The sequence below is a fragment of the Saccoglossus kowalevskii genome, chromosome 16, assembly GCF_978046115.1.
Source record: "Saccoglossus kowalevskii chromosome 16, keSacKowa6.1, whole genome shotgun sequence".
Lineage (NCBI taxonomy): Eukaryota > Metazoa > Hemichordata > Enteropneusta > Harrimaniidae > Saccoglossus > Saccoglossus kowalevskii.
In genome coordinates this window covers 15118506-15142243 of record NC_140656.1, presented here as the reverse complement: position 1 = coordinate 15142243, position 23738 = coordinate 15118506, and the positions used below count along the sequence as shown (strand labels likewise).

Below are 23738 nucleotides of genomic sequence, written 5' to 3'. Positions count from 1 at the left end.
TTCCCACCCTATGCTATGATCTCTTTATCCTATGTAGTGATCTTCCTTATCCTATGTAGTCATCTTCCCATCTTTTCCCAACCTATGTAATGATATCCCCACCCTATGCTATGATCTCTTTATCCTATGTAGTGATCTTCCTTATCCTATGTAGTCATCTTCCCATCTTTTCCCAACCTATGTAATGATATCTCCACCCTGTGCTGTGATCTCTTTATCCTATGTAGTGATCTTTGTTACCCTATGTAGTCATCTTCCCATCTTTTCCCAACCTATGTAATGATATCCCCACCATATGCTATGATCTCTTTATCCTATGTAGTGATCTTCCTTACACTATGTAGTCATCTTCCCATCTTTTCGCAACCTATGTAATGATATCCCCAGCCTATGCTATGATCTCGTTATCCTATGTAGTGATCTTCCTTATCCTATGTAGTCATCTTCCCATCTTTTCCCAACCTATGTAATGATATCTCCACCCTATGCAGTGATCTCTTTATCCTATGTAGTGATCTTCCTTACCCTATGTAGTCATCTTCCCATCTTTTCCCATCCTATGTAATATCTCCACCCTATGCCGTGATCTCTTTATCCTATGTAGTGATCTTCCTTATCCTATGTAGTCATCTTCCCATCTTTTCCCAACCTATGTAATGATATCCCCACCCTATGAAAGATCTCTTTATCCTATGTAGTGATCTTCCTTACCCTATGTAGTCATCTTCCCATCTTTTCCCAACCTATGTAATATCTCCACCCTATGCCGTGATCTCTTTATCCTATGTAGTGATCTTCCTTATCCTATGTAGTCATCTTCCAATTTTTTCCCAACCTATGTAATGATATCCCCACCCTATGCTGTGATCTCTTTATCCTATGTAGTCATCTTGCTTATCCTATGTAGTCATCTTCCCATCTTTTCCCAACCTATGTAATGATATCCCCACCCTATGAAAGATCTCTTTATCCTATGTAGTGATCTTCCTTACCCTATGTAGTCATCTTCCCATCTTTTCCCAACCTATGTAATGATATCCCCACCCTATGCTATGATCTCTTTATCCTATGTAGTGATCTTCCTTACCCTATGTAGTCATCTTCCCATCTTTTCCCAACCTATGTAATGATATCCCCACCCTATGCTATGATCTCTTTATCCTATGTAGTGATCTTCCTTACCCTATGTAGTCATCTTCCCATTTTCCCCTACCTATGTAATGATATCTCCACCCTATGCTATGATCTTTTTATCTTATATAGTGATCTTCCTTACCCTATGTAGTCATCTTCCCATTTTCCTCACCTATGTAATGATATCCCCACCCTATGCTATGATCTCTTTATCCTATGCAGTGATCTTCCTTACCCTGTGTAGTCATCTTCCCACTATTTCCCCACCAATGTAATGATGTCCCCACCTTATGCTGTGATCTCTTTATACTATGTAGTGATCTTCCTTACCCTATGTAGTCATCTTCCATTTTCCTCACCTATGTAATGATATCCCAACCCTATGCTATGATCTTTATCCTATGTAGTGATCTTCCTTACCCTATGTAGTCATCTTCCCATTTTCCTCATCTATGTAATGATATCCCCACCCTATGCTGTGATCTCTTTATTCTATGTAGTGATCTTCCCTACCCCATGTAGTCATCTTCCCATCTTTTCCCAACCTATGTAATGATATCCCCACCCTATGCTATGATCTCTTTATCATATGTAGTGATATTCCTTATCCTATGTAGTCATCTTCCCATCTTTTCCCAACCTATGTAATGATATCCCCACCCTATGCTATGATCTCTTTATCCTATGTAGTGATCTTCTTTATCCTATGTAGTCATCTTCCCATCTTTTCCCAACCTATGTAATGATATCTCCACCCTGTGCTGTGATCTCTTTATCCTATGTAGTGATCTTTGTTACCCTATGTAGCCATCTTCCCATCTTTTCCCAACCTATGTAATGATATCCCCACCCTATGCTATGATCTCTTTATCCTATGTAGTGATCTTCCTTACCCTATGTAGTCATCTTCCCATCTTTTCCCAACCTATGTAATGATATCCCCACCCTATGCTATGATCTCTTTATCCTATGTAGTGATCTTCCTTACCCTGTGTAGTCATCTTCCCATCTTTTCCCAACCTATGTAATATCTCCACCCTATGCCGTAATCTCTTTATCCTATGTAGTGATCTTCCTTATCCTATGTAGTCATCTTCCAATTTTTTCCCAACCTATGTAATGATATCCCCACCCTATGCTATGATCTCTTTATGCTATGTAGTGATCTTCCTTACCCTATGTAGTCATCTTCCCATCTTTTCCCCACCTATGTAATGATATCCCCCACCCTATGCTACGATCTCTTTATCCTATGTAGTGATCTTTGTTACCCTATGTAGTCATCTTCCCACCTTTTCCCACCTATGTAATGTTATCCCCACCCTATGCTGTGATCTCGTTATTCTATGTAGTGATCTTCCTTACCCTATGTAGTCATCTTCCCATCTTTTTCCCAACCTATGTAATGATATCCCCATCCTATGTTATGATCTCTTTATCCTATGCAATGATCTTCCCTACCCTATGTAGTCATCTTCCATCTTTTTCTCACCTATGTAATGATATCCCCACCCTATGCTGTGATCTCTTTATCCTATGTAGTGATCTTCCTTACCATATGTAGTCATCCTCCCATTTTTTCCCAACCTATGTAATGATATCCCCACCCTATGCTGTGATCTCTTTATCCTATGTAGTGATCTTCCCTACCCTATGTAGTCATCTTCCCATCTTTTCCCAACCTATGTAATGATATCCCCACCCTATGCTATGATCTCTTTATCCTATGTAGTGATCTTTGTTACCCTATGTAGTCATCTTCCCATCTTTCCCCAACTTATGTAATAATATCCCCACCCTATGATGTGATCTCTTTATCCTATGTAGTGATCTTCGTAATCCTATGTAGTCATCTTCCCATTGTTTCCAAACCTATGTAATGATATCCCCACCCTATGCTGTGATCTCTTTATCCTATGTAGTGATCTTCCTTACCCTATGTAGTCATCTTCCCATCTTTTGCCCACCTATGTAATGATATCCCCACCGTATGCTGTGATCTCTTTATCCTATGTAGTGATCTTCCTTACCCTATGTAGTTATCTTCCCATCTTTTCCCAACCTATGTAATGATATCCCCACCCTATGCTGTGATCTCTTTATCCTATGTAGTGATCTTCCCTACCCTATGTAGTCATCTTCCCATCTTTTCCCAACCTATGTAATGATATCCCCACCCTATGCTATGATCTCTTTATCCTATGTAGTGATCTTGCTTATCCTATGTAGTCATCTTCCCATATTTTCCCAACCTATGTAATGATATCCCCCACTCTATGCTGTGATCTCTTTATCCTATGTAGTGATCTTCCCTACCCTATGTAGTCATCTTCCCACATTTTTCTAACCTATGTAATGATATCTCTTTATCCTATGTAGTGATCTTCCTTACCCTATGTAGTCATCTTCTCATTTTTCCCAACCTATGCAATGATATCCCCACCCTATGCTATGATCTCGTTATTCTATGTAGTGATCTTCCTTACCCTATGTAGTCATCTTCCCATCTTTTTCCCAACATATGTAATGATATCCCCATCCTATGTTATGATCTCTTTATCCTATGCAATGATCTTCCTTACCCTATGTAGTCATCTTCCCATCTTTTTCCCACCTATGTAATGATATCCCCACCCTATGCTGTGATCTCTTTATCCTATGTAGTGATCTTCCTTACCCTATGTAGTCATCTTCCCATTTTTTCCCAACCTATGTAATGATATCCCCACCCTATGCTGTGATCTCTTTATCCTATGTAGTGATCTTCCCTACCCTATGTAGTCATCTTCCCATCTTTTCCCACCCTATGTAATGATATCCCCACCCTATGCTATGATCTCTTTATCCTATGTAGTGTTCTTTGTTACCCTATGTAGTCATCTTCCCATCTTTCCCCAACTTATGTAATGATATCCCCACCCTATGCTATGATCTCTTTATCCTATGTAGTGATCTTCCCTACCCTATGTAGTCATCTTCCCACATTTTTCTAACCTATGTAATGATATCTCTTTATCCTATGTAGTGATCTTCCTTACCCTATGTAGTCATCTTCTCATTTTTCCCAACCTATGCAATGATATCCCCACCCTATGCTATGATCTCTTTATCCTATGTAGTGATCTTCGTTACCCTATGTAGTCATCTTCCCATGTTTTCCCAACCTATGTAATGATATCTCCACCCTATGCTGTGATCTCTTTATCCTATGTAGTGATCTTCCCTACCCTATGTAGTCAACTTCCCATCTTTTCCCCACCTATGTAATGATATCCCCACCCTATGCTATGATCTCTTTATCCTATGTAGTGATCTTCCTTACCCTATGTAGTCATCTTTCCATCTTTTTCCCACCTATGTAATAATATCCCCACCCTATGCTGTGATCTCTTTATCCTATGTAGTGATCTTCCTTACCCTATGTAGTCATCTTCCCATTTTTTCCCAACCTATGTAATGATATCCCCACCCTATGCTGTGATCTCTTTATCCTATGTAGTTATCTTCCCTACCCTATGTAGTCATGTTACCATCTTTTCCCAACTTATGTAATGATATCCCCACCCTATGATATGATCTCTTTAGCCTATGTAGTGATCTTCCTTACCCTATGTAGTCATCTTCCCATCTTTTTCCCACCTATGTAATAATATCCCTACCCTATGCTGTGATCTCTTTATCCTATGTAGTGATCTTCGTTATCCTATGTAGTCATCTTCCCATTATTTCCAAACCTATGTAATGATATCCCCACCCTATGCTGTGATCTCTTTATCCTATGTAGTGATCTTCCTTACCCTATGTAGTCATCTTCCCATCTTTTGCCCACCTATGTAATGATATCCCCACCCTATGCTATGATCTCTTTATCCTATGTAGTGATCTTCCTTACCCTATGTAGTCATCTTCTCATTTTTCCCAACCTATGCAATGATATCCCCACCCTATGCTATGATCTCGTTATTCTATGTAGTGATCTTCCTTACCCTATGTAGTCATCTTCCCATCTTTTTCCCAACATATGTAATGATATCCCCATCCTATGTTATGATCTCTTTATCCTATGCAATGATCTTCCTTACCCTATGTAGTCATCTTCCCATCTTTTTCCCACCTATGTAATGATATCCCCACCCTATGCTGTGATCTCTTTATCCTATGTAGTGATCTTCCTTACCCTATGTAGTCATCTTCCCATTTTTTCCCAACCTATGTAATGATATCCCCACCCTATGCTGTGATCTCTTTATCCTATGTAGTGATCTTCCCTACCCTATGTAGTCATCTTCCCATCTTTTCCCACCCTATGTAATGATATCCCCACCCTATGCTATGATCTCTTTATCCTATGTAGTGTTCTTTGTTACCCTATGTAGTCATCTTCCCATCTTTCCCCAACTTATGTAATGATATCCCCACCCTATGCTATGATCTCTTTATCCTATGTAGTGATCTTCCCTACCCTATGTAGTCATCTTCCCACATTTTTCTAACCTATGTAATGATATCTCTTTATCCTATGTAGTGATCTTCCTTACCCTATGTAGTCATCTTCTCATTTTTCCCAACCTATGCAATGATATCCCCACCCTATGCTATGATCTCTTTATCCTATGTAGTGATCTTCGTTACCCTATGTAGTCATCTTCCCATGTTTTCCCAACCTATGTAATGATATCTCCACCCTATGCTGTGATCTCTTTATCCTATGTAGTGATCTTCCCTACCCTATGTAGTCAACTTCCCATCTTTTCCCCACCTATGTAATGATATCCCCACCCTATGCTATGATCTCTTTATCCTATGTAGTGATCTTCCTTACCCTATGTAGTCATCTTTCCATCTTTTTCCCACCTATGTAATAATATCCCCACCCTATGCTGTGATCTCTTTATCCTATGTAGTGATCTTCCTTACCCTATGTAGTCATCTTCCCATGTTTTCCCAACCTATGTAATGATATCCCCACCCTATGCTGTGATCTCTTTATCCTATGTAGTTATCTTCCCTACCCTATGTAGTCATGTTACCATCTTTTCCCAACTTATGTAATGATATCCCCACCCTATGATATGATCTCTTTAGCCTATGTAGTGATCTTCCTTACCCTATGTAGTCATCTTCCCATCTTTTTCCCACCTATGTAATAATATCCCTACCCTATGCTGTGATCTCTTTATCCTATGTAGTGATCTTCGTTATCCTATGTAGTCATCTTCCCATTATTTCCAAACCTATGTAATGATATCCCCACCCTATGCTGTGATCTCTTTATCCTATGTAGTGATCTTCCTTACCCTATGTAGTCATCTTCCCATCTTTTCCCAACCTATGTAATGATATCCCCACCCTATGCTATGATCTTTTTATCTTATGTAGTAATCTTCCTTACCCTATGTAGTCATCTTTCCATCTTTTCCCTACCTATGTAATGATATCCCCACCCTATGCTATGATCTCTTTATCCTATGTAGTGATCTTCCTTACCCTATGTAGTCATCTTTCCATCTTTTCCCTACCAATGTAATGATATCCCCACCCTATGCTATGATCTCTTTATCCTATGCAGTGATCTTCCTTACCCTATGTAGTCATCTTCCCATTTTCCTCACCTATGTAATGATATCCCCACCCTATGCTATGATCTCTTTATCCTATGCAGTGATCTTCCTTACCCTGTGTAGTCATCTTCCCATTTTTTACCCACCAATGTAATGATATCCCCACCCTATGCTATGATCTCTTTATACTATGTAGTGATCTTCCTTACCCTAAGTAGTCATCTTCCCATCTTTTCCCACCTATGTAATGATATCCCCACCCTATGCTGTGATCTCTTTATCCTATGTAGTGATCTTCCTTACCCTATGTAGTCATCTTCCCATTTTCCTCACCTATGTAATGATATCCCAACCCTATGCTATGATCTTTATCCTATGTAGTGATCTTCCTTACCCTATGTAGTCATCTTCCCATTTTCCTCATCTATGTAATAATATCCCCACCCTATGCTATGATCTCTTTATCCTATGCAGTGATCTTCCTTACCCTATGTAGTCATCTTCCCATTATCCTCATCTATGTAATGATATCCCCATCCTATGCTATGACCTCTTTATCTTATGTAGTGATCTTCCTTACCCTATGTAGTCATCTTCCCATCTTTTCCCAACCTATGTAATGATATCCCCACCCTATGCTGTGATCTCTTTATCCTATGTAGTGATCTTCCTTACCTATATTCATCTTCCCATTTTCCCCACCTATGTAATGTTATCCCCACCCTATGCTGTGATCTCTTTATCCAATGTAGTGATCTTCCTTACCCTATGTAGTCATCTTCCCATTCTTTCCCAACCTATGTAATGATATTCCCGCCCTATGCTGTGATCTCTTTATCCTATGTAGTGATCTTCCTTTCCCTATGTAGTCATCTTCCCATTTTCCCCACCTATGTAATGTTATCCCCACCCTATGCTGTGATCTCTTTATTCAATGTAGTGATCTTCCTTACCCTATGTAGTCATCTTCCCATTTTCCCCACCAATGTAATGTTATCCCCACCCTATGCTGTGATCTCTTTATCCAATGTAGTGATCTTCCTTACCCTATGTAGTCATCTTTCCATCTTTTCCCTACCTATGTAATGATATCCCCACCCTATGCTATGATCTCTTTATCCTATGCAGTGATCTTCCTTACCCTATGTAGTCATCTTCCCATTTTCCTCACCTATGTAATGATATCCCCACCCTATGCTGTGATTTCTTTATCCAATGTAGTGATCTTCCTTACCCTATGTAGTCATCTTCCCATTTTCCTCACCTATGTAATGATATCCCCACCCTATGCTGTGATTTCTTTATCCTATGTTGTGATCTTCCTTACCTATAGTCATCTTCCCATTTTCCCCACCTATGTAATGTTATCCCCACCCTATGCTGTGATCTCTTTATCCTATGTAGTGATCTTCCTTACCCTATGTAGTCATCTTCCCATTTTGCCCACCTATGTAATGTTATCCCCACCCTATGATGTGATCTCTTTATCCAATATATTGATCTTCCTTACCCTGTGTAGTCATCTTCCCATTCTTTCCCAACCTGTGTAATGATATCCCCGCCCTATGCTGTGATCTCTTTATTCTATGTAGTGATCTTCCTTGCCATATGTAGTCATCTTCCCATTTTCCCCACCTATGTAATGTTATCCCCACCCTATGCTGTGATCTCTTTATCCAATGTAGTGATCTTCCTTACCCTATGTAGTCATCTTCCCATTCTTTCCCAACCTATGTAATGATATCCCCGCCCTATGCTGTGATCTCTTTATCCTATGTAGTGATCTTCCTTACCCTATGTAGTCATCTTCCCATTTTCCCTCCAATGTAATGTTATTCCCACCCTATGCTCTGATCACTTTATCCAATGTAGTGATCTTCATTACCCTATGTAGTCATCTTCCCATTCTTTCCCAACCTATGTAATGATATCCCCGCCCTATGCTGTGATCTATATATCCTATGTAGTGATCTTCCTTACCCTATGTAGTCATCTTCCCATTTTCCCCACCAATGTAATGATATCCCCACCCTATGCTATGATCTCTTTATCCTATGTAGTGATCTTCCTTACCCTATGTAGTCATCTTCCCATCTTTTCCCAACCTATGTAATGATATCCCCACCCTATGCTATGATCTCTTTATCCTATGTAGTGATCTTCCTTACCCTATGTAGTCATCTTCCCATTTTTCCCTACCTATGTAATGATATCCTCACCCTATGCTATGATCTTTTTATCTTATGTAGTGATCTTCCTTACCCTATGTAGTCATCTTCGCATTTTCCTCACCTATGTAATGATATCCCCACCCTATGCTATGATCTCTTTATCCTATGTAGTGATCTTCCTTACCCTATGTAGTCATCTTCCCATCTTTTCCCACCTATGTAATGATATCCCCACCTTATGCTGTGATCTCTTTATCCTATGTGGTGATCTTCCTTACCCTATGTAGTCATCTTCCATTTTCCTCACCTATGTACTGATATCCCAACCCTATGCTATGATCTTTATCCTATGTAGTGATCTTCCTTACCCTATGTAGTCATCTTCCCATTTTCCTCATCTATGTAATGATATTCCCACCCTATGCTATGATCTCTTTATCCTATGCAGTGATCTTCCTTACCCTATGTAGTCATCTTCCCATTTTCCTCATCTATGTAATGATATCCCCACCCTATGCTATGACATCTTTATCTTATGTAGTGATCTTCCTTACCCTATGTAGTCATCTTCCCATCTTTTCCCAACCTATGTAATGATATCCCCACCCTATGCTATGATCTTTTTATCTTATGTAGTAATCTTCCTTACCCTATGTAGTCATCTTTCCATCTTTTCCCTACCTATGTAATGATATCCCCACCCTATGCTATGATCTCTTTATCCTATGTAGTGATCTTCCTTACCCTATGTAGTCATCTTTCCATCTTTTCCCTACCAATGTAATGATATCCCCACTCTATGCTATGATCTCTTTATCCTATGCAGTGATCTTCCTTACCCTATGTAGTCATCTTCCCATTTTCCTCACCTATGTAATGATATCCCCACCCTATGCTATGATCTCTTTATCCTATGCAGTGATCTTCCTTACCCTGTGTAGTCATCTTCCCATTTTTTACCAACCAATGTAATGATATCCCCACCCTATGCTATGATCTCTTTATACTATGTAGTGATCTTCCTTACCCTAAGTAGTCATCTTCCCATCTTTTCCCACCTATGTAATGATATCCCCACCCTATGCTGTGATCTCTTTATCCTATGTAGTGATCTTCCTTACCCTATGTAGTCATCTTCCCATTTTCCTCACCTATGTAATGATATCCCAACCCTATGCTATGATCTTTATCCTATGTAGTGATCTTCCTTACCCTATGTAGTCATCTTCCCATTTTCCTCATCTATGTAATAATATCCCCACCCTATGCTATGATCTCTTTATCCTATGCAGTGATCTTCCTTACCCTATGTAGTCATCTTCCCATTTTCCTCATCTATGTAATGATATCCCCATCCTATGCTATGACCTCTTTATCTTATGTAGTGATCTTCCTTACCCTATGTAGTCATCTTCCCATCTTTTCCCAACCTATGTAATGATATCCCCACCCTATGCTGTGATCTCTTTATCCTATGTAGTGATCTTCCTTACCTATATTCATCTTCCCATTTTCCCCACCTATGTAATGTTATCCCCACCCTATGCTGTGATCTCTTTATCCAATGTAGTGATCTTCCTTACCCTATGTAGTCATCTTCCCATTCTTTCCCAAGCTATGTAATGATATCCCCGCCCTATGCTGTGATCTATATATCCTATGTAGTGATCTTCCTTACCCTATGTAGCCATCTTCCCATTTTCCCCACCAATGTAATGATATCCCCACCCTATGCTATGATCTCTTTATCCTATGTAGTGATCTTCCTTACCCTATGTAGTCATCTTCCCATCTTTTCCCAACCTATGTAATGATATCCCCACCCTATGCTATGATCTCTTTATCCTATGTAGTGATCTTCCTTACCCTATGTAGTCATCTTCCCATTTTTCCCTACCTATGTAATGATATCCCCACCCTATGCTATGATCTTTTTATCTTATGTAGTGATCTTCCTTACCCTATGTAGTCATCTTCGCATTTTCCTCACCTATGTAATGATATCCCCACCCTATGCTATGATCTCTTTATCCTATGTAGTGATCTTCCTTACCCTATGTAGTCATCTTCCCATCTTTTCCCACCTATGTAATGATATCCCCACCTTATGCTGTGATCTCTTTATCCTATGTGGTGATCTTCCTTACCCTATGTAGTCATCTTCCATTTTCCTCACCTATGTACTGATATCCCAACCCTATGCTATGATCTTTATCCTATGTAGTGATCTTCCTTACCCTATGTAGTCATCTTCCCATTTTCCTCATCTATGTAATGATATTCCCACCCTATGCTATGATCTCTTTATCCTATGCAGTGATCTTCCTTACCCTATGTAGTCATCTTCCCATTTTCCTCATCTATGTAATGATATCCCCACCCTATGCTATGACATCTTTATCTTATGTAGTGATCTTCCTTACCCTATGTAGTCATCTTCCCATCTTTTCCCAACCTATGTAATGATATCCCCACCCTATGCTATGATCTTTTTATCTTATGTAGTAATCTTCCTTACCCTATGTAGTCATCTTTCCATCTTTTCCCTACCTATGTAATGATATCCCCACCCTATGCTATGATCTCTTTATCCTATGTAGTGATCTTCCTTACCCTATGTAGTCATCTTTCCATCTTTTCCCTACCAATGTAATGATATCCCCACCCTATGCTATGATCTCTTTATCCTATGCAGTGATCTTCCTTACCCTATGTAGTCATCTTCCCATTTTCCTCACCTATGTAATGATATCCCCACCCTATGCTATGATCTCTTTATCCTATGCAGTGATCTTCCTTACCCTGTGTAGTCATCTTCCCATTTTTTACCCACCAATGTAATGATATCCCCACCCTATGCTATGATCTCTTTATACTATGTAGTGATCTTCCTTACCCTAAGTAGTCATCTTCCCATCTTTTCCCACCTATGTAATGATATCCCCACCCTATGCTGTGATCTCTTTATCCTATGTAGTGATCTTCCTTACCCTATGTAGTCATCTTCCCATTTTCCTCACCTATGTAATGATATCCCAACCCTATGCTATGATCTTTATCCTATGTAGTGATCTTCCTTACCCTATGTAGTCATCTTCCCATTTTCCTCATCTATGTAATAATATCCCCACCCTATGCTATGATCTCTTTATCCTATGCAGTGATCTTCCTTACCCTATGTAGTCATCTTCCCATTTTCCTCATCTATGTAATGATATCCCCATCCTATGCTATGACCTCTTTATCTTATGTAGTGATCTTCCTTACCCTATGTAGTCATCTTCCCATCTTTTCCCAACCTATGTAATGATATCCCCACCCTATGCTGTGATCTCTTTATCCTATGTAGTGATCTTCCTTACCTATATTCATCTTCCCATTTTCCCCACCTATGTAATGTTATCCCCACCCTATGCTGTGATCTCTTTATCCAATGTAGTGATCTTCCTTACCCTATGTAGTCATCTTCCCATTCTTTCCCAACCTATGTAATGATATTCCCGCCCTATGCTGTGATCTCTTTATCCTATGTAGTGATCTTCCTTTCCCTATGTAGTCATCTTCCCATTTTCCCCACCTATGTAATGTTATCCCCACCCTATGCTGTGATCTCTTTATTCAATGTAGTGATCTTCCTTACCCTATGTAGTCATCTTCCCATTTTCCCCACCAATGTAATGTTATCCCCACCCTATGCTGTGATCTCTTTATCCAATGTAGTGATCTTCCTTACCCTATGTAGTCATCTTTCCATCTTTTCCCTACCTATGTAATGATATCCCCACCCTATGCTATGATCTCTTTATCCTATGCAGTGATCTTCCTTACCCTATGTAGTCATCTTCCCATTTTCCTCACCTATGTAATGATATCCCCACCCTATGCTGTGATTTCTTTATCCAATGTAGTGATCTTCCTTACCCTATGTAGTCATCTTCCCATTTTCCTCACCTATGTAATGATATCCCCACCCTATGCTGTGATTTCTTTATCCTATGTTGTGATCTTCCTTACCTATAGTCATCTTCCCATTTCCCCCACCTATGTAATGTTATCCCCACCCTATGCTGTGATCTCTTTATCCTATGTAGTGATCTTCCTTACCCTATGTAGTCATCTTCCCATTTTGCCCACCTATGTAATGTTATCCCCACCCTATGATGTGATCTCTTTATCCAATGTATTGATCTTCCTTACCCTGTGTAGTCATCTTCCCATTCTTTCCCAACCTGTGTAATGATATCCCCGCCCTATGCTGTGATCTCTTTATTCTATGTAGTGATCTTCCTTGCCATATGTAGTCATCTTCCCATTTTCCCCACCTATGTAATGTTATCCCCACCCTATGCTGTGATCTCTTTATCCAATGTAGTGATCTTCCTTACCCTATGTAGTCATCTTCCCATTCTTTCCCAACCTATGTAATGATATCCCCGCCCTATGCTGTGATCTCTTTATCCTATGTAGTGATCTTCCTTACCCTATGTAGTCATCTTCCCATTTTCCCTCCAATGTAATGTTATTCCCACCCTATGCTGTGATCACTTTATCCAATGTAGTGATCTTCATTACCCTATGTAGTCATCTTCCCATTCTTTCCCAACCTATGTAATGATATCCCCGCCCTATGCTGTGATCTATATATCCTATGTAGTGATCTTCCTTACCCTATGTAGTCATCTTCCCATTTTCCCCACCAATGTAATGTTATCCCCACCCTATGCTGTGATCTCTTTATCCAATGTAGTGATCTTCCTTACCCTATGTAGTCATCTTCCCATTCTTTCCCAACCTATGTAATGATATCCCCGCCCTATGCTGTGATCTCTTTATCCTATGTAGTGATCTTCCTTACCCTATGTAGTCATCTTCCCATTTTCCCCACCTATGTAATGATATCCCCTCCCTATGCTGTGATCTCTTTATCCTATGTTGTGATCTTCCTTACCCTATGTAGTCATCTTCCCATTTTCCCTCCAATGTAATGTTATCCCCATTCTATGCTGTGATCTCTTTATCCAATGTAGTGATCTTCCTTACCCTATGTAGTCATCTTCCCATTCTTTTCCCACCTATGTAATGATATCCCCACCCTATGCTGTGATCTCTTTATCCTATGTAGTGATCTTCATTGCCCTAAGTAGTCATCTTCCAATTTTTCCCTACCTATGTAATGATATCCCAACCCTATACTATGATCTCTTTATCCTGTGCAGTGATATACCCTATGCAGTTATTTTCCCTTCTCATGTAATGATATCCCCACCCAATGTTCTGACTAGTGGGCATTCTGTTTCAATAAATGTTGTTCCAAAGCCATATCTGTTCATTTAAAAAAAATTATAATATTTTATGTAATGCAATTGCCAGTCAATAAGTCAATTTATTTATTGGGGTTATATTGATTTTTATATAGCTTTAACTGTTTCCTGTATGATTTATCACATAAAAACCATAAACAAAAAATTTAAGTATTTCCATTGATTTTTTGATTTTTGCATGCCACCCATCCAACAATCAAGTATTGTTCTATTCTGAGAATCACAGCTTATTGCGTATGCAAAGATGACATCAGTGTGATTGGTGTCTTCTATCACAATGTATGATTGGAGTTGGCTGTATTTACTTTTATCTACCCTTCACCCTATGTATCTTCTGTTTTTTTACTATTAAATTAGTTTCACTGTACAAACACTTTGATGCATTGATTGAAAGCATCCAGTACTACTATCTTTTCATCAATAACAATTATTAAAATAACACTTTATTATCACCGTAAAGAAATTACAATTTTTTGGGGGCTCTCTGAGTAATTAAGTTAAATTTTTAAACATGAACACGAATTAATTATCATAAGTATCAAAAAACAAAGAAAGTTACTAAATGCTTCTTTTCAAGTTTGCATTATCAATGTATTGGATCAGTGTTTTCAGTAAATGTGTATATGATGCATTGATGATTGTCTTGAATGTTTCTGTTTTGTCCATCTCGTGTAAATTAGTAAATATTTTGTTAAATTCATAGTAAAGAATCTTTCTTTCAGAAGAGTAAGCTTTGCTTTACAAGATGTCATGAAGTGCATTTCATCCTCCAATACATTGCATGTTTTGTATAGTCTTTTGCTGAGTGGTGCTTTTGGACGAGTATGTCTTCCTACTTACTTATCTTACCATCGTTATATACTGCAAAAATACCTTTCAAGTTATCTACGGCTGTATCTAGTCCATTGTTATCACAATCAATCCTACAAATACAAGTAAACTGACCATAGCTGTCATAATATTTTATGTAATGCAATTACCAGTCAATAAGTCAATTTATTTATTAGGGTTATATTAATTTTTAAATAGCTTTAAATGTTTTCTGGAATTTATTTCTCCTGAATATATAATATATTTTCACTGATTTATCGCATAAAAACCATAAACATAAAAGTATTTCAATTTTGTGTGTGTGTTCCAGCCATGCGACAATCAAGTAAGTGTACAGCTGATTGTGTATGCAAAAATGACATCACATCAGTGTGATTGGTGTCTTCTATCACAGTGTATGATTGCAGTTGGCTGTACTTTTACCTACCCTTCTTATGGAAATACTGTATATGTTCCCTTTGTTTTTGTGGGTGTATATTCCATTTTGTAGGAAATTAGCTTCACTCAACAAACACTTTGATGCAGTTATTGTCCCTATCTGCTACAGCTATTTTACCCTCACTACACACAGCTACACCACAGGGATAACTCAGTTCATCGTTATCACAATCAATTCTACAAATAAACTGACCATAGCTGTCATGCTTAGTGACTTTATGTTGACTACTCACATATACATTATTATTATTATCTATAGCTACTCCCCTAGGATAGTCAAGTGTATTGCTGTCACCAGTGGTAGAGAATTCAAACATAAACTGGTCATCAGAATTAAATACCTGAATACGATGATTGTTAAAATCAGCCACATACACCATCCCTTTACTGTTAATAGCTAATATACAAGGTCCATTTAACTCTCCCTGTTTATCTCCCTGTATTCCAAGTGAGATGATGTATCTCCCTCCCTGTGTATATTTCCTAATGTACCCTTTACTGCACTCACTCACATACACATTGTTAGTAACAGGATTGATTGCAATTCCAAATGGATCATCAGTTTCAGAGCTTCCAAACTTTCTAATCAACTTCCCGTTTTCATCACTCACAACTATTTGTTTGTTATTGTCATCTGTCATAAAGTATTCATTATCATCTGATATTGCTACATCACATGGTGTGAATGGCTCTGCAAACTGATCAGTAAATTTAAATGATTGTTTGTAATTTCCGTCTCTGTCATGTATGACAACTCTATGGTTACCCCTATCAGATATTACAAAGTCACCATGTTTATTTATGGCGAGTCCATGTGGAGACTTGAGCTGTTTTTCTCCCACTGTCTGTACCAAACCTTTTATAACAGAAATATGGAATGGGGATCCTGGTATTTGTTGGTTACCAATCGTCATGGCAACTTGCTGTTTTCCTTCTATCTTTCCTGTTATCATCACATGATGTGTCCCATTGCTATTTTCTGTAACATCAATATTTTCCCATGATGCATCAGGTCTCCTTATCTTCACCTGGACATCTTGACAGGGAATGGTCTGTTTTCCTCTGACGTCTCTGGTTGTGATGATCAAGTTGACAGATTCACCTTTCTGGAGTTGTTCTGGGATGTTTTCAACTGTACATTTGAATGGACAGGCATCAGATTTGACCACTCCTAGTAATGATTCTGCACCAAGGTCACTTCTGGACTGGAACTCATTGGTCTCATGACTGATTGGTGGTTTTGTTTCCATGGCAACGATTTGCATAATTTGCTTATTAGTTTCAGTCCTGGTAGACAGCAGATGAACAGCATTCCCATGATGCATCAGTGTTTGGAGGTAATGATGTGTACTGACTATGTTGCCATGGTGAAACTCTATCTGATCGATGTTTATTGCTGCTTCTTTTAATCCACTCATAGCACGTTCATCCAAGTCATCTATCAGCATCTTCTCTTCTCTCTTTATTCTTTCTATCAATTCCTTTGCTCTTCTTCTAACTTTCTTTTTCTCTGCCTCACACTGGTTTTTGATTTCTTCTCTTGCAGATTCAGCAGCAGCTTTTCCTTCATCCACTTGCTTCTCTTTCACTTTTAACTTTTCTAACATTTCCTTCACTTGTGTTTTATATTCCTCTGCCACCACCTGTAAGTCTCTATGGACATGTTCAGGTCCTCTGTGGTTAACTATGGTGCATTTCAAGCATACAGGCACCTGACACGTGTCACAAAAGAATTCTAAGTGGCTGTCTTCATGATCACTGCAGAATACTTTCGACTGCACTGTGAGATGACCCGTAGATTCTATCTCTCTGTACTTGTCAATTTTTAGTACTTGGTGACCTTTGAGAGGTGGAACGTGTTCATGTATTTTAACACAGACATCACAGCTAAACTGGGGGCAGTCTACACACCTGTGAGATGCTGTCTTCTCTTTGCATATCTCACACATTGGTGGATGGTCTGTACTTAGCTGCCTCTCTCTCTGGAACGTGTCAAGTAGGCCTGTTAAAAAGAAGTTGGATTTTAGTTCCTGAATAGATGTGTCACACTGAATTCTGCATGTTGCACACTTCAAAACACCTTCACATTTGGCTTTAAAAGTCACCAGACATTGCTCACAGAATGTATGAAGACATGGTAGGACTTTAGGATTCTTGAAGAACTCCAAACAGATGGAACAGCTGAGGAAATCCTCACCAATTTCGTTCAGAAAAGACTTTTTGGATGCAGCCATAGCTGTATACATATAGCGGAAGTTTCTGATAAAAATATTGTACTGAACTCCATAGGAAAATGAAAATTCACAATATGTATTTGTTTTTTATTGGTACCTATAATGGCTGGATGCAAGCTAGGTGTAATGCTTTTCAAATCATTATCAGCCTAGGGAGTATTTTATATACAGCCAGTCACCCACACTCTTCAACTCTTGGATTTATGCCAAATGCACTATGCTTTGTAGAATATTGACCTTTGACCCATCGTCCCACTGCTTTTGATGTGGGACTGGTGAAAAGAATTCAAAGGTGAATAATTGATTTTTCAAACTTATCGCAGTGATACTCTTATAATAAATAAATAATTTATAGGGTTATCAGCTTGGTGAATTTTCACCTATTTTTAGCTTGCCCATAATGCTAATGAAGGGATAGAGGTATATGAGTGAAAAATACCATTTTATTGTCATCGTCCCTGTTGTAATTAAACTCTGTTTCTTGTAGTTATCATAACTTAAACAATTCTTATCCAATCATCTTCAAACTTGGTTATCATATTAATAAATATGCAATCTTAGCCAAGTTCAATTAAGGTATGATTCGTTTGTTAATTAGCTCTGCTGTCGACTTTGTCGAGCGGAGCTTATCATATGAGTGATTGTCCGCTGTCGTCTGTCATTTGTGTCAACTTGTTACTTTTTCAACTTCTTGTTGATTTGATACTTGTAGTATATGTTCCTTGGGTAGACCTCTCTTATATTTGTTCATTTTATGATGATATCTGGAATTATCTAATTTTATTTTTGGTAAAAAGTGATATTTTTTACTTCTTGTAAAAAGAATTAGGTTACAGTTCATATATCAAATTACAACAAATGTCTCAGCTAATATAACCCATATAAAATAAACACTGCATACCCGTTACCAGTTAGGTGTGGAAAGCCATTAACAATTAATATGTTAAATAATTGTTAAATGTCTTCAGTTCTTTATTATCTGTTTCTGATTGTATTCATAATGATGGACTGGCAGACATTCAATTTAAATATTTAAAATGCTAATCCAAAACCATAAATGTTCGTGTTAAAACAGGAACTATGTAAACTGGGTACTCACTAAAACGAAGGACCATGATTATATCATAAATAAGAGCAAAAGACCATGATTACGTGGCAAATATGAGCGAAGGACCGTGATTACGTGGCAAATATGAGCGAAGGACCTCGATTATATTATAAATATGAGCGAAGGACCACGATTATATTATAAATAAGAGCGAAGGACCAATATTACGTGGCAAATATGAGCGAAAGACCTCGATTATATTATAAATATGAGCGAAGGACCACGATTATATTATAAATAAGAGTGAAGGACCATGATTACGTGGCAAATATGACCGAAGGACCGTGATTACGTGGCAAATATGAGCGAAGTCCTCGATTATATTATAAATATAAGCGAAGGACCACGATTATATTATAAATAAGAGCGAAGGACCATGATTACGTGGCAAATATGAGCGAAGGACCGTGATTACGTGGCAAATATGAGCGAAGGACCTCGATTATATTATAAATATGAGCGAAGGACCACGATTATATTATAAATAAGAGCGAAGGACCATAATTGCGTGGCAAATATGAGCGAAGAACCGTGATTACGTGGCAAATATGAGCGAAGGACCTCGATTATATTATAAATATGAGCGAAGGACCACGATTATATTATAAATAAGAGCGAAGGACCATGATTACGTGGCAAATATGAGTGAAGGACCGTGATTACAGGGCAAATATGAGCGAAGGACCTCGATTATATTATAAATATGAGCGAAAGACCACGATTATATTATAAATAAGAGCGAAGGACCATGATTACATGGCAAATATGAGCGAAGGACCGTGATTACGTGGCAAATATGAGTGAAGGACCGTGATTAAAAGGCAAATATGTGCGAAGGACCTCGATTATATTATAAATATGAGCGAAAGACCACGATTATATTATAAATAAGAGTGAAGGACCATGATTACATGGCAAATATGAGCGAAGGACCGTGATTACGTGGCAAATATGAGCGAAGGACCTCGATTATATTATAAATATGAGCGAAGGACCACGATTATATTATAAATAAGAGCGAAGGACCATGATTACGTGGCAAATATGTGCGAAGGACCTCGATTATATTATAAATATGAGTGAAAGACCACGATTATATTATAAATAAGTGCGAAGGACCAATATTACGTGGCAAATATGAGCGAAGGACCTCGATTATATCATAAATATGAGCGAAGGACCACGATTATATTATAAATAAGAGCGAAGGACCATGATTACGTGGCAAATAAGACCGAAGGACCGTGATTACGTGGCAAATATGAGCGAAGGACCTCGATTATATTATAAATATGAACGAAAGTCCACGATTATATTATAAATAAGTGCGAAGGACCAATATTACGTGGCAAATATGAGAGAAGGACCTCGATTATATTATAAATATGAGCGAAGGACCACGATTATTATAAATAAGAGCGAAGGACCATGATTACGTGGCAAATATGAGCGAAGGACCTCAATTATATTATCAATATGAGCGAAGGACCACGATTATATTATAAATGAGAGCGAAGGACCATGATTACGTGGCAAATATAAGAGCGAAGGACCATGATTTTATTATAAATAAGAGCGAAGAACCAATATTACGTGGCAACTATGAGCGAAGGACCTCGATTATATTATAAATATGAGTGAAAGACCACGATTATATTATAAATAAGTGCGAAGGACCAATATTACGTGGCAAATATGAGCGAAGGACCTCGATTATATTATAAATATGAGCGAAGGACCACGATTATATTATAAATAAGAGAGAAGGACCATGATTACGTGGCAAATAAGACCGAAGGACCGTGATTACGTGGCAAATATGAGCGAAGGACCTCGATTATATTATAAATATGAACGAAAGTCCACGATTATATTATAAATAAGAGCGAAGGACCAATATTACGTGGCAAATATGAGCGAAGGACCTCGATTATATTATAAATATGAGCGAAGGACGACGATTATTATAAATAAGAGCGAAGGACCATGATTACGTGGCAAATATGAGCGAAGGACCTCGATTATATTATAAATATGAGCGAAGGACCACGATTATATTATAAATGAGAGCGAAGGACCATGATTACATGGCAAATATGAGCGAAGTACCGTGATTACGTGGCAAATATGAGCGAAGGACCTCGATTATATTATAAATATGAGCGAAGGACCACGATTATATTATAAATAAGAGTGAAGGACCATGATTACGTGGCAAATATGAGCGAAGGACCTCGATTATATTATAAATATGAGCGAAAGACCACGATTATATTATAAATAAGAGCGAAGGACCAATATTACGTGGCAAATATGAGCGAAGAACCTTGATTATATTATAAATATGAGCGAAGGACCACGATTATATTATAAATAAGTGCGAAGGACCATGATTACGTGGCAAATATAAGCGAAACCGTGATTACGTGGCAAATATGAGCGAAGGACCTCGATTATATTATTAATATGAGCGAAGGACCACGATTATATTATAAATAAGAGCGAAGGACCATGATTACGTGGAAAATATGAGCGAAGGACCATGATTACGTGGCAAATATGAGCGAAGGACCTCTGTTGTAGGAAAATCTGCCTAGTTTTCTGCTATGTAAATGCGAGCTAAATTTATCAATAAAATTGGCCCGACCCTTGGTCGAGCCTAACCAAACCAAGTGTTGTATTTGCTTTGTACAGCGTATGATGTGGGTATTTGCGTATGAATGGGAATGTAAGGTTGTATGCGTCTTGCAGGTGGCTTTGTTATGCAAATTGATGTGAGTTGCGTGGTGGACGTGGCAAGTCGGTACACCATGAGCCGTCGAAGTATGAGCACCGTATTCAGCTCTGCCTAGCAGCAGTTTGCAAGGGCATTTCAGGCTCTTAGTCACCTTGCTCATGCTGCAGAACCCGACTTATAGACAACCAGCGTTACGTTTATGCCTGTGTACAGACAGGACGAGTCTGTTGGTTTCAGTGGTTCTGTCCCTTGCTGAATGGAACAGGGAGGGGTGACGGCATATAAACCTTGGCTTGGTAATTGTGAACTGGTGTATCGTGGTCGTGTGGACGTACGTTAATATTGGCAATTGGTGGTGGTGAATGGTTTCTATTATATCTACCCGGATCGGTTACTGGTGGCACAGGCAGTGTTAGAAGCTCTATTGACTTGATGTGGATGGTAGCTAAAGTATCATCGATGCCAAGATTTGAGGAGCGTAACAGAACACTGCAGGACTACAATAGGACACTGATACTGTAAACTTTATCACAGTTTTGCTTTGCCTTAATTCCCTGATCCGAAGGCCTTGTATGGCCCAACTTAGTTTTACGTAACTATGTATTAAGCATATTGTTTTATTTCGCATAAATGGATAATAGATTGAAGTTGATTTGTCGATTAATGTGATTTATTAGTGATAAGTTCTTGTGCACTAGTTTCATGTTAATTTCATGTTAATTTCTGAATATGAATATCTGTTGATGAGGTTTAGAGAATAAAATAGCTTAGTTAACTGTATGCACTTTGTCATCACCATTCATTGTGTGCTCCCGCGTGCTTAGCCAATCCTCGGATCTGTGACAACCTAGATTATATAATAAATATGAGCGAAGGACCACGATTATTATAAATAAGAGCGAAGGACCATAATTGCGTGGCAATTATGAGCGAAGGACCGTGATTACGTGGCAAATATGAGCGAAGGACCTCGATTATATTATAAATATGAGCGAAGGACCACGATTATATTATAAATAAGAGCGAAGGACCATGATTACGTGGCAAATATGAGTGAAGGACCGTGATTACAGGGCAAATATGAGCGAAGGACCTCGATTATATTATAAATATGAGCGGAAGACCACGATTATATTTTAAATAAGAGCGAAGGACCATGATTACATGGCAAAAATGAGCGAAGGAAAGTGATTACGTGGCAAATATGAGTGAAGGACCGTGATTACAGGGAAAATATGAGCGAAGGACCTCGATTATATTATAAATATGAGCGAAAGACCACGATTATATTATAAATAAGAGCGAAGGACCATGATTACATGGCAAATATGAGCGAAGGACCGTGATTACGTGGCGAATATGAGCGAAGGACCTCGATTATATTATAAATATGAGCGAAGGACCACGATTATATTATAAATAAGAGCGAAGGACCATGATTACGTGGCAAATATGTGCGAAGGACCTCGATTATATTATAAATATGAGTGAAAGACCACGATTATATTATAAATAAGTGCGAAGGACCAATATTACGTGGCAAATATGAGCGAAGGACCTCGATTATATTATAAATATGAGAGAAGGACCACGATTATATTATAAATAAGAGCGAAGGACCATGATTACGTGGCAAATAAGACCGAAGGACCGTGATTACGTGGCAAATATGAGCGAAGGACCTCGATTATATTATAAATATGAGCGAAGGACCACGATTATTATAAATAAGAGCGAAGGACCATAATTACGTGGCAAATATGAGCGAAGGACCTCAATTATATTATAAATATGAGCGAAGGACCACGATTATTATAAATAAGAGCGAAGGACCATAATTACGTGGCAAATATGAGCGAAGGACCTCAATTATATTATCAATATGAGCGAAGGACCACGATTATATTATAAATGAGAGCGAAGGACCATGATTACGTGGCAAATATAAGAGCGAAGGACCATGATTATATTATAAATAAGAGCGAAGGACCAATATTACGTGGCAAATATGAGCGAAGGACCTCGATTATATTATAAATATGAGTGAAAGACCACGATTATATTATAAATAAGTGCGAAGGACCAATATTACGTGGCAAATATGAGCAAAGGACCTCGATTATATTATAAATATGAGCGAAGGACCACGATTATATTATAAATAAGAGCGAAGGACCATGATTACATGGCAAATATGAGCGAA

The 23738-nt window shown here is 38.4% G+C and overlaps 1 protein-coding gene across 1 annotated transcript; it reads right to left on the bottom strand.

Moving 5' to 3' along the window:
- Positions 1–15501: 15501 nt before the first annotated feature.
- On the bottom strand, positions 15502–17713 carry LOC146733687 (E3 ubiquitin-protein ligase TRIM71-like). The gene is made up of 2 exons (XM_085491522.1): positions 17654–17713; positions 15502–17458 (listed from the first exon to the last, which is right to left on the bottom strand). Exons 1-2 carry the CDS (start codon positions 17700–17702, stop codon positions 15519–15521), a joined length of 1989 nt encoding a protein of 662 aa, XP_085347648.1. The 5' UTR covers positions 17703–17713; the 3' UTR covers positions 15502–15518.
- Between the last annotated feature and the right edge of the window lie 6025 nt (positions 17714–23738).

What these genes read in the sequence shown, in the direction of transcription:
- LOC146733687 (XM_085491522.1), bottom strand. Translation starts at nt 17,702, where the DNA reads ATGTATACAGCTATGGCTGCATCCAAAAAGTCTTTTCTGAACGAAATT. An exon ending in GTCTTTTCTGAACGAAATTG is followed by an intron (nt 17,459 to 17,653) that starts GTGAGGATTTCC and finishes TCTTTTTAACAG; the next exon opens with GCCTACTTGACACGTTCCAG.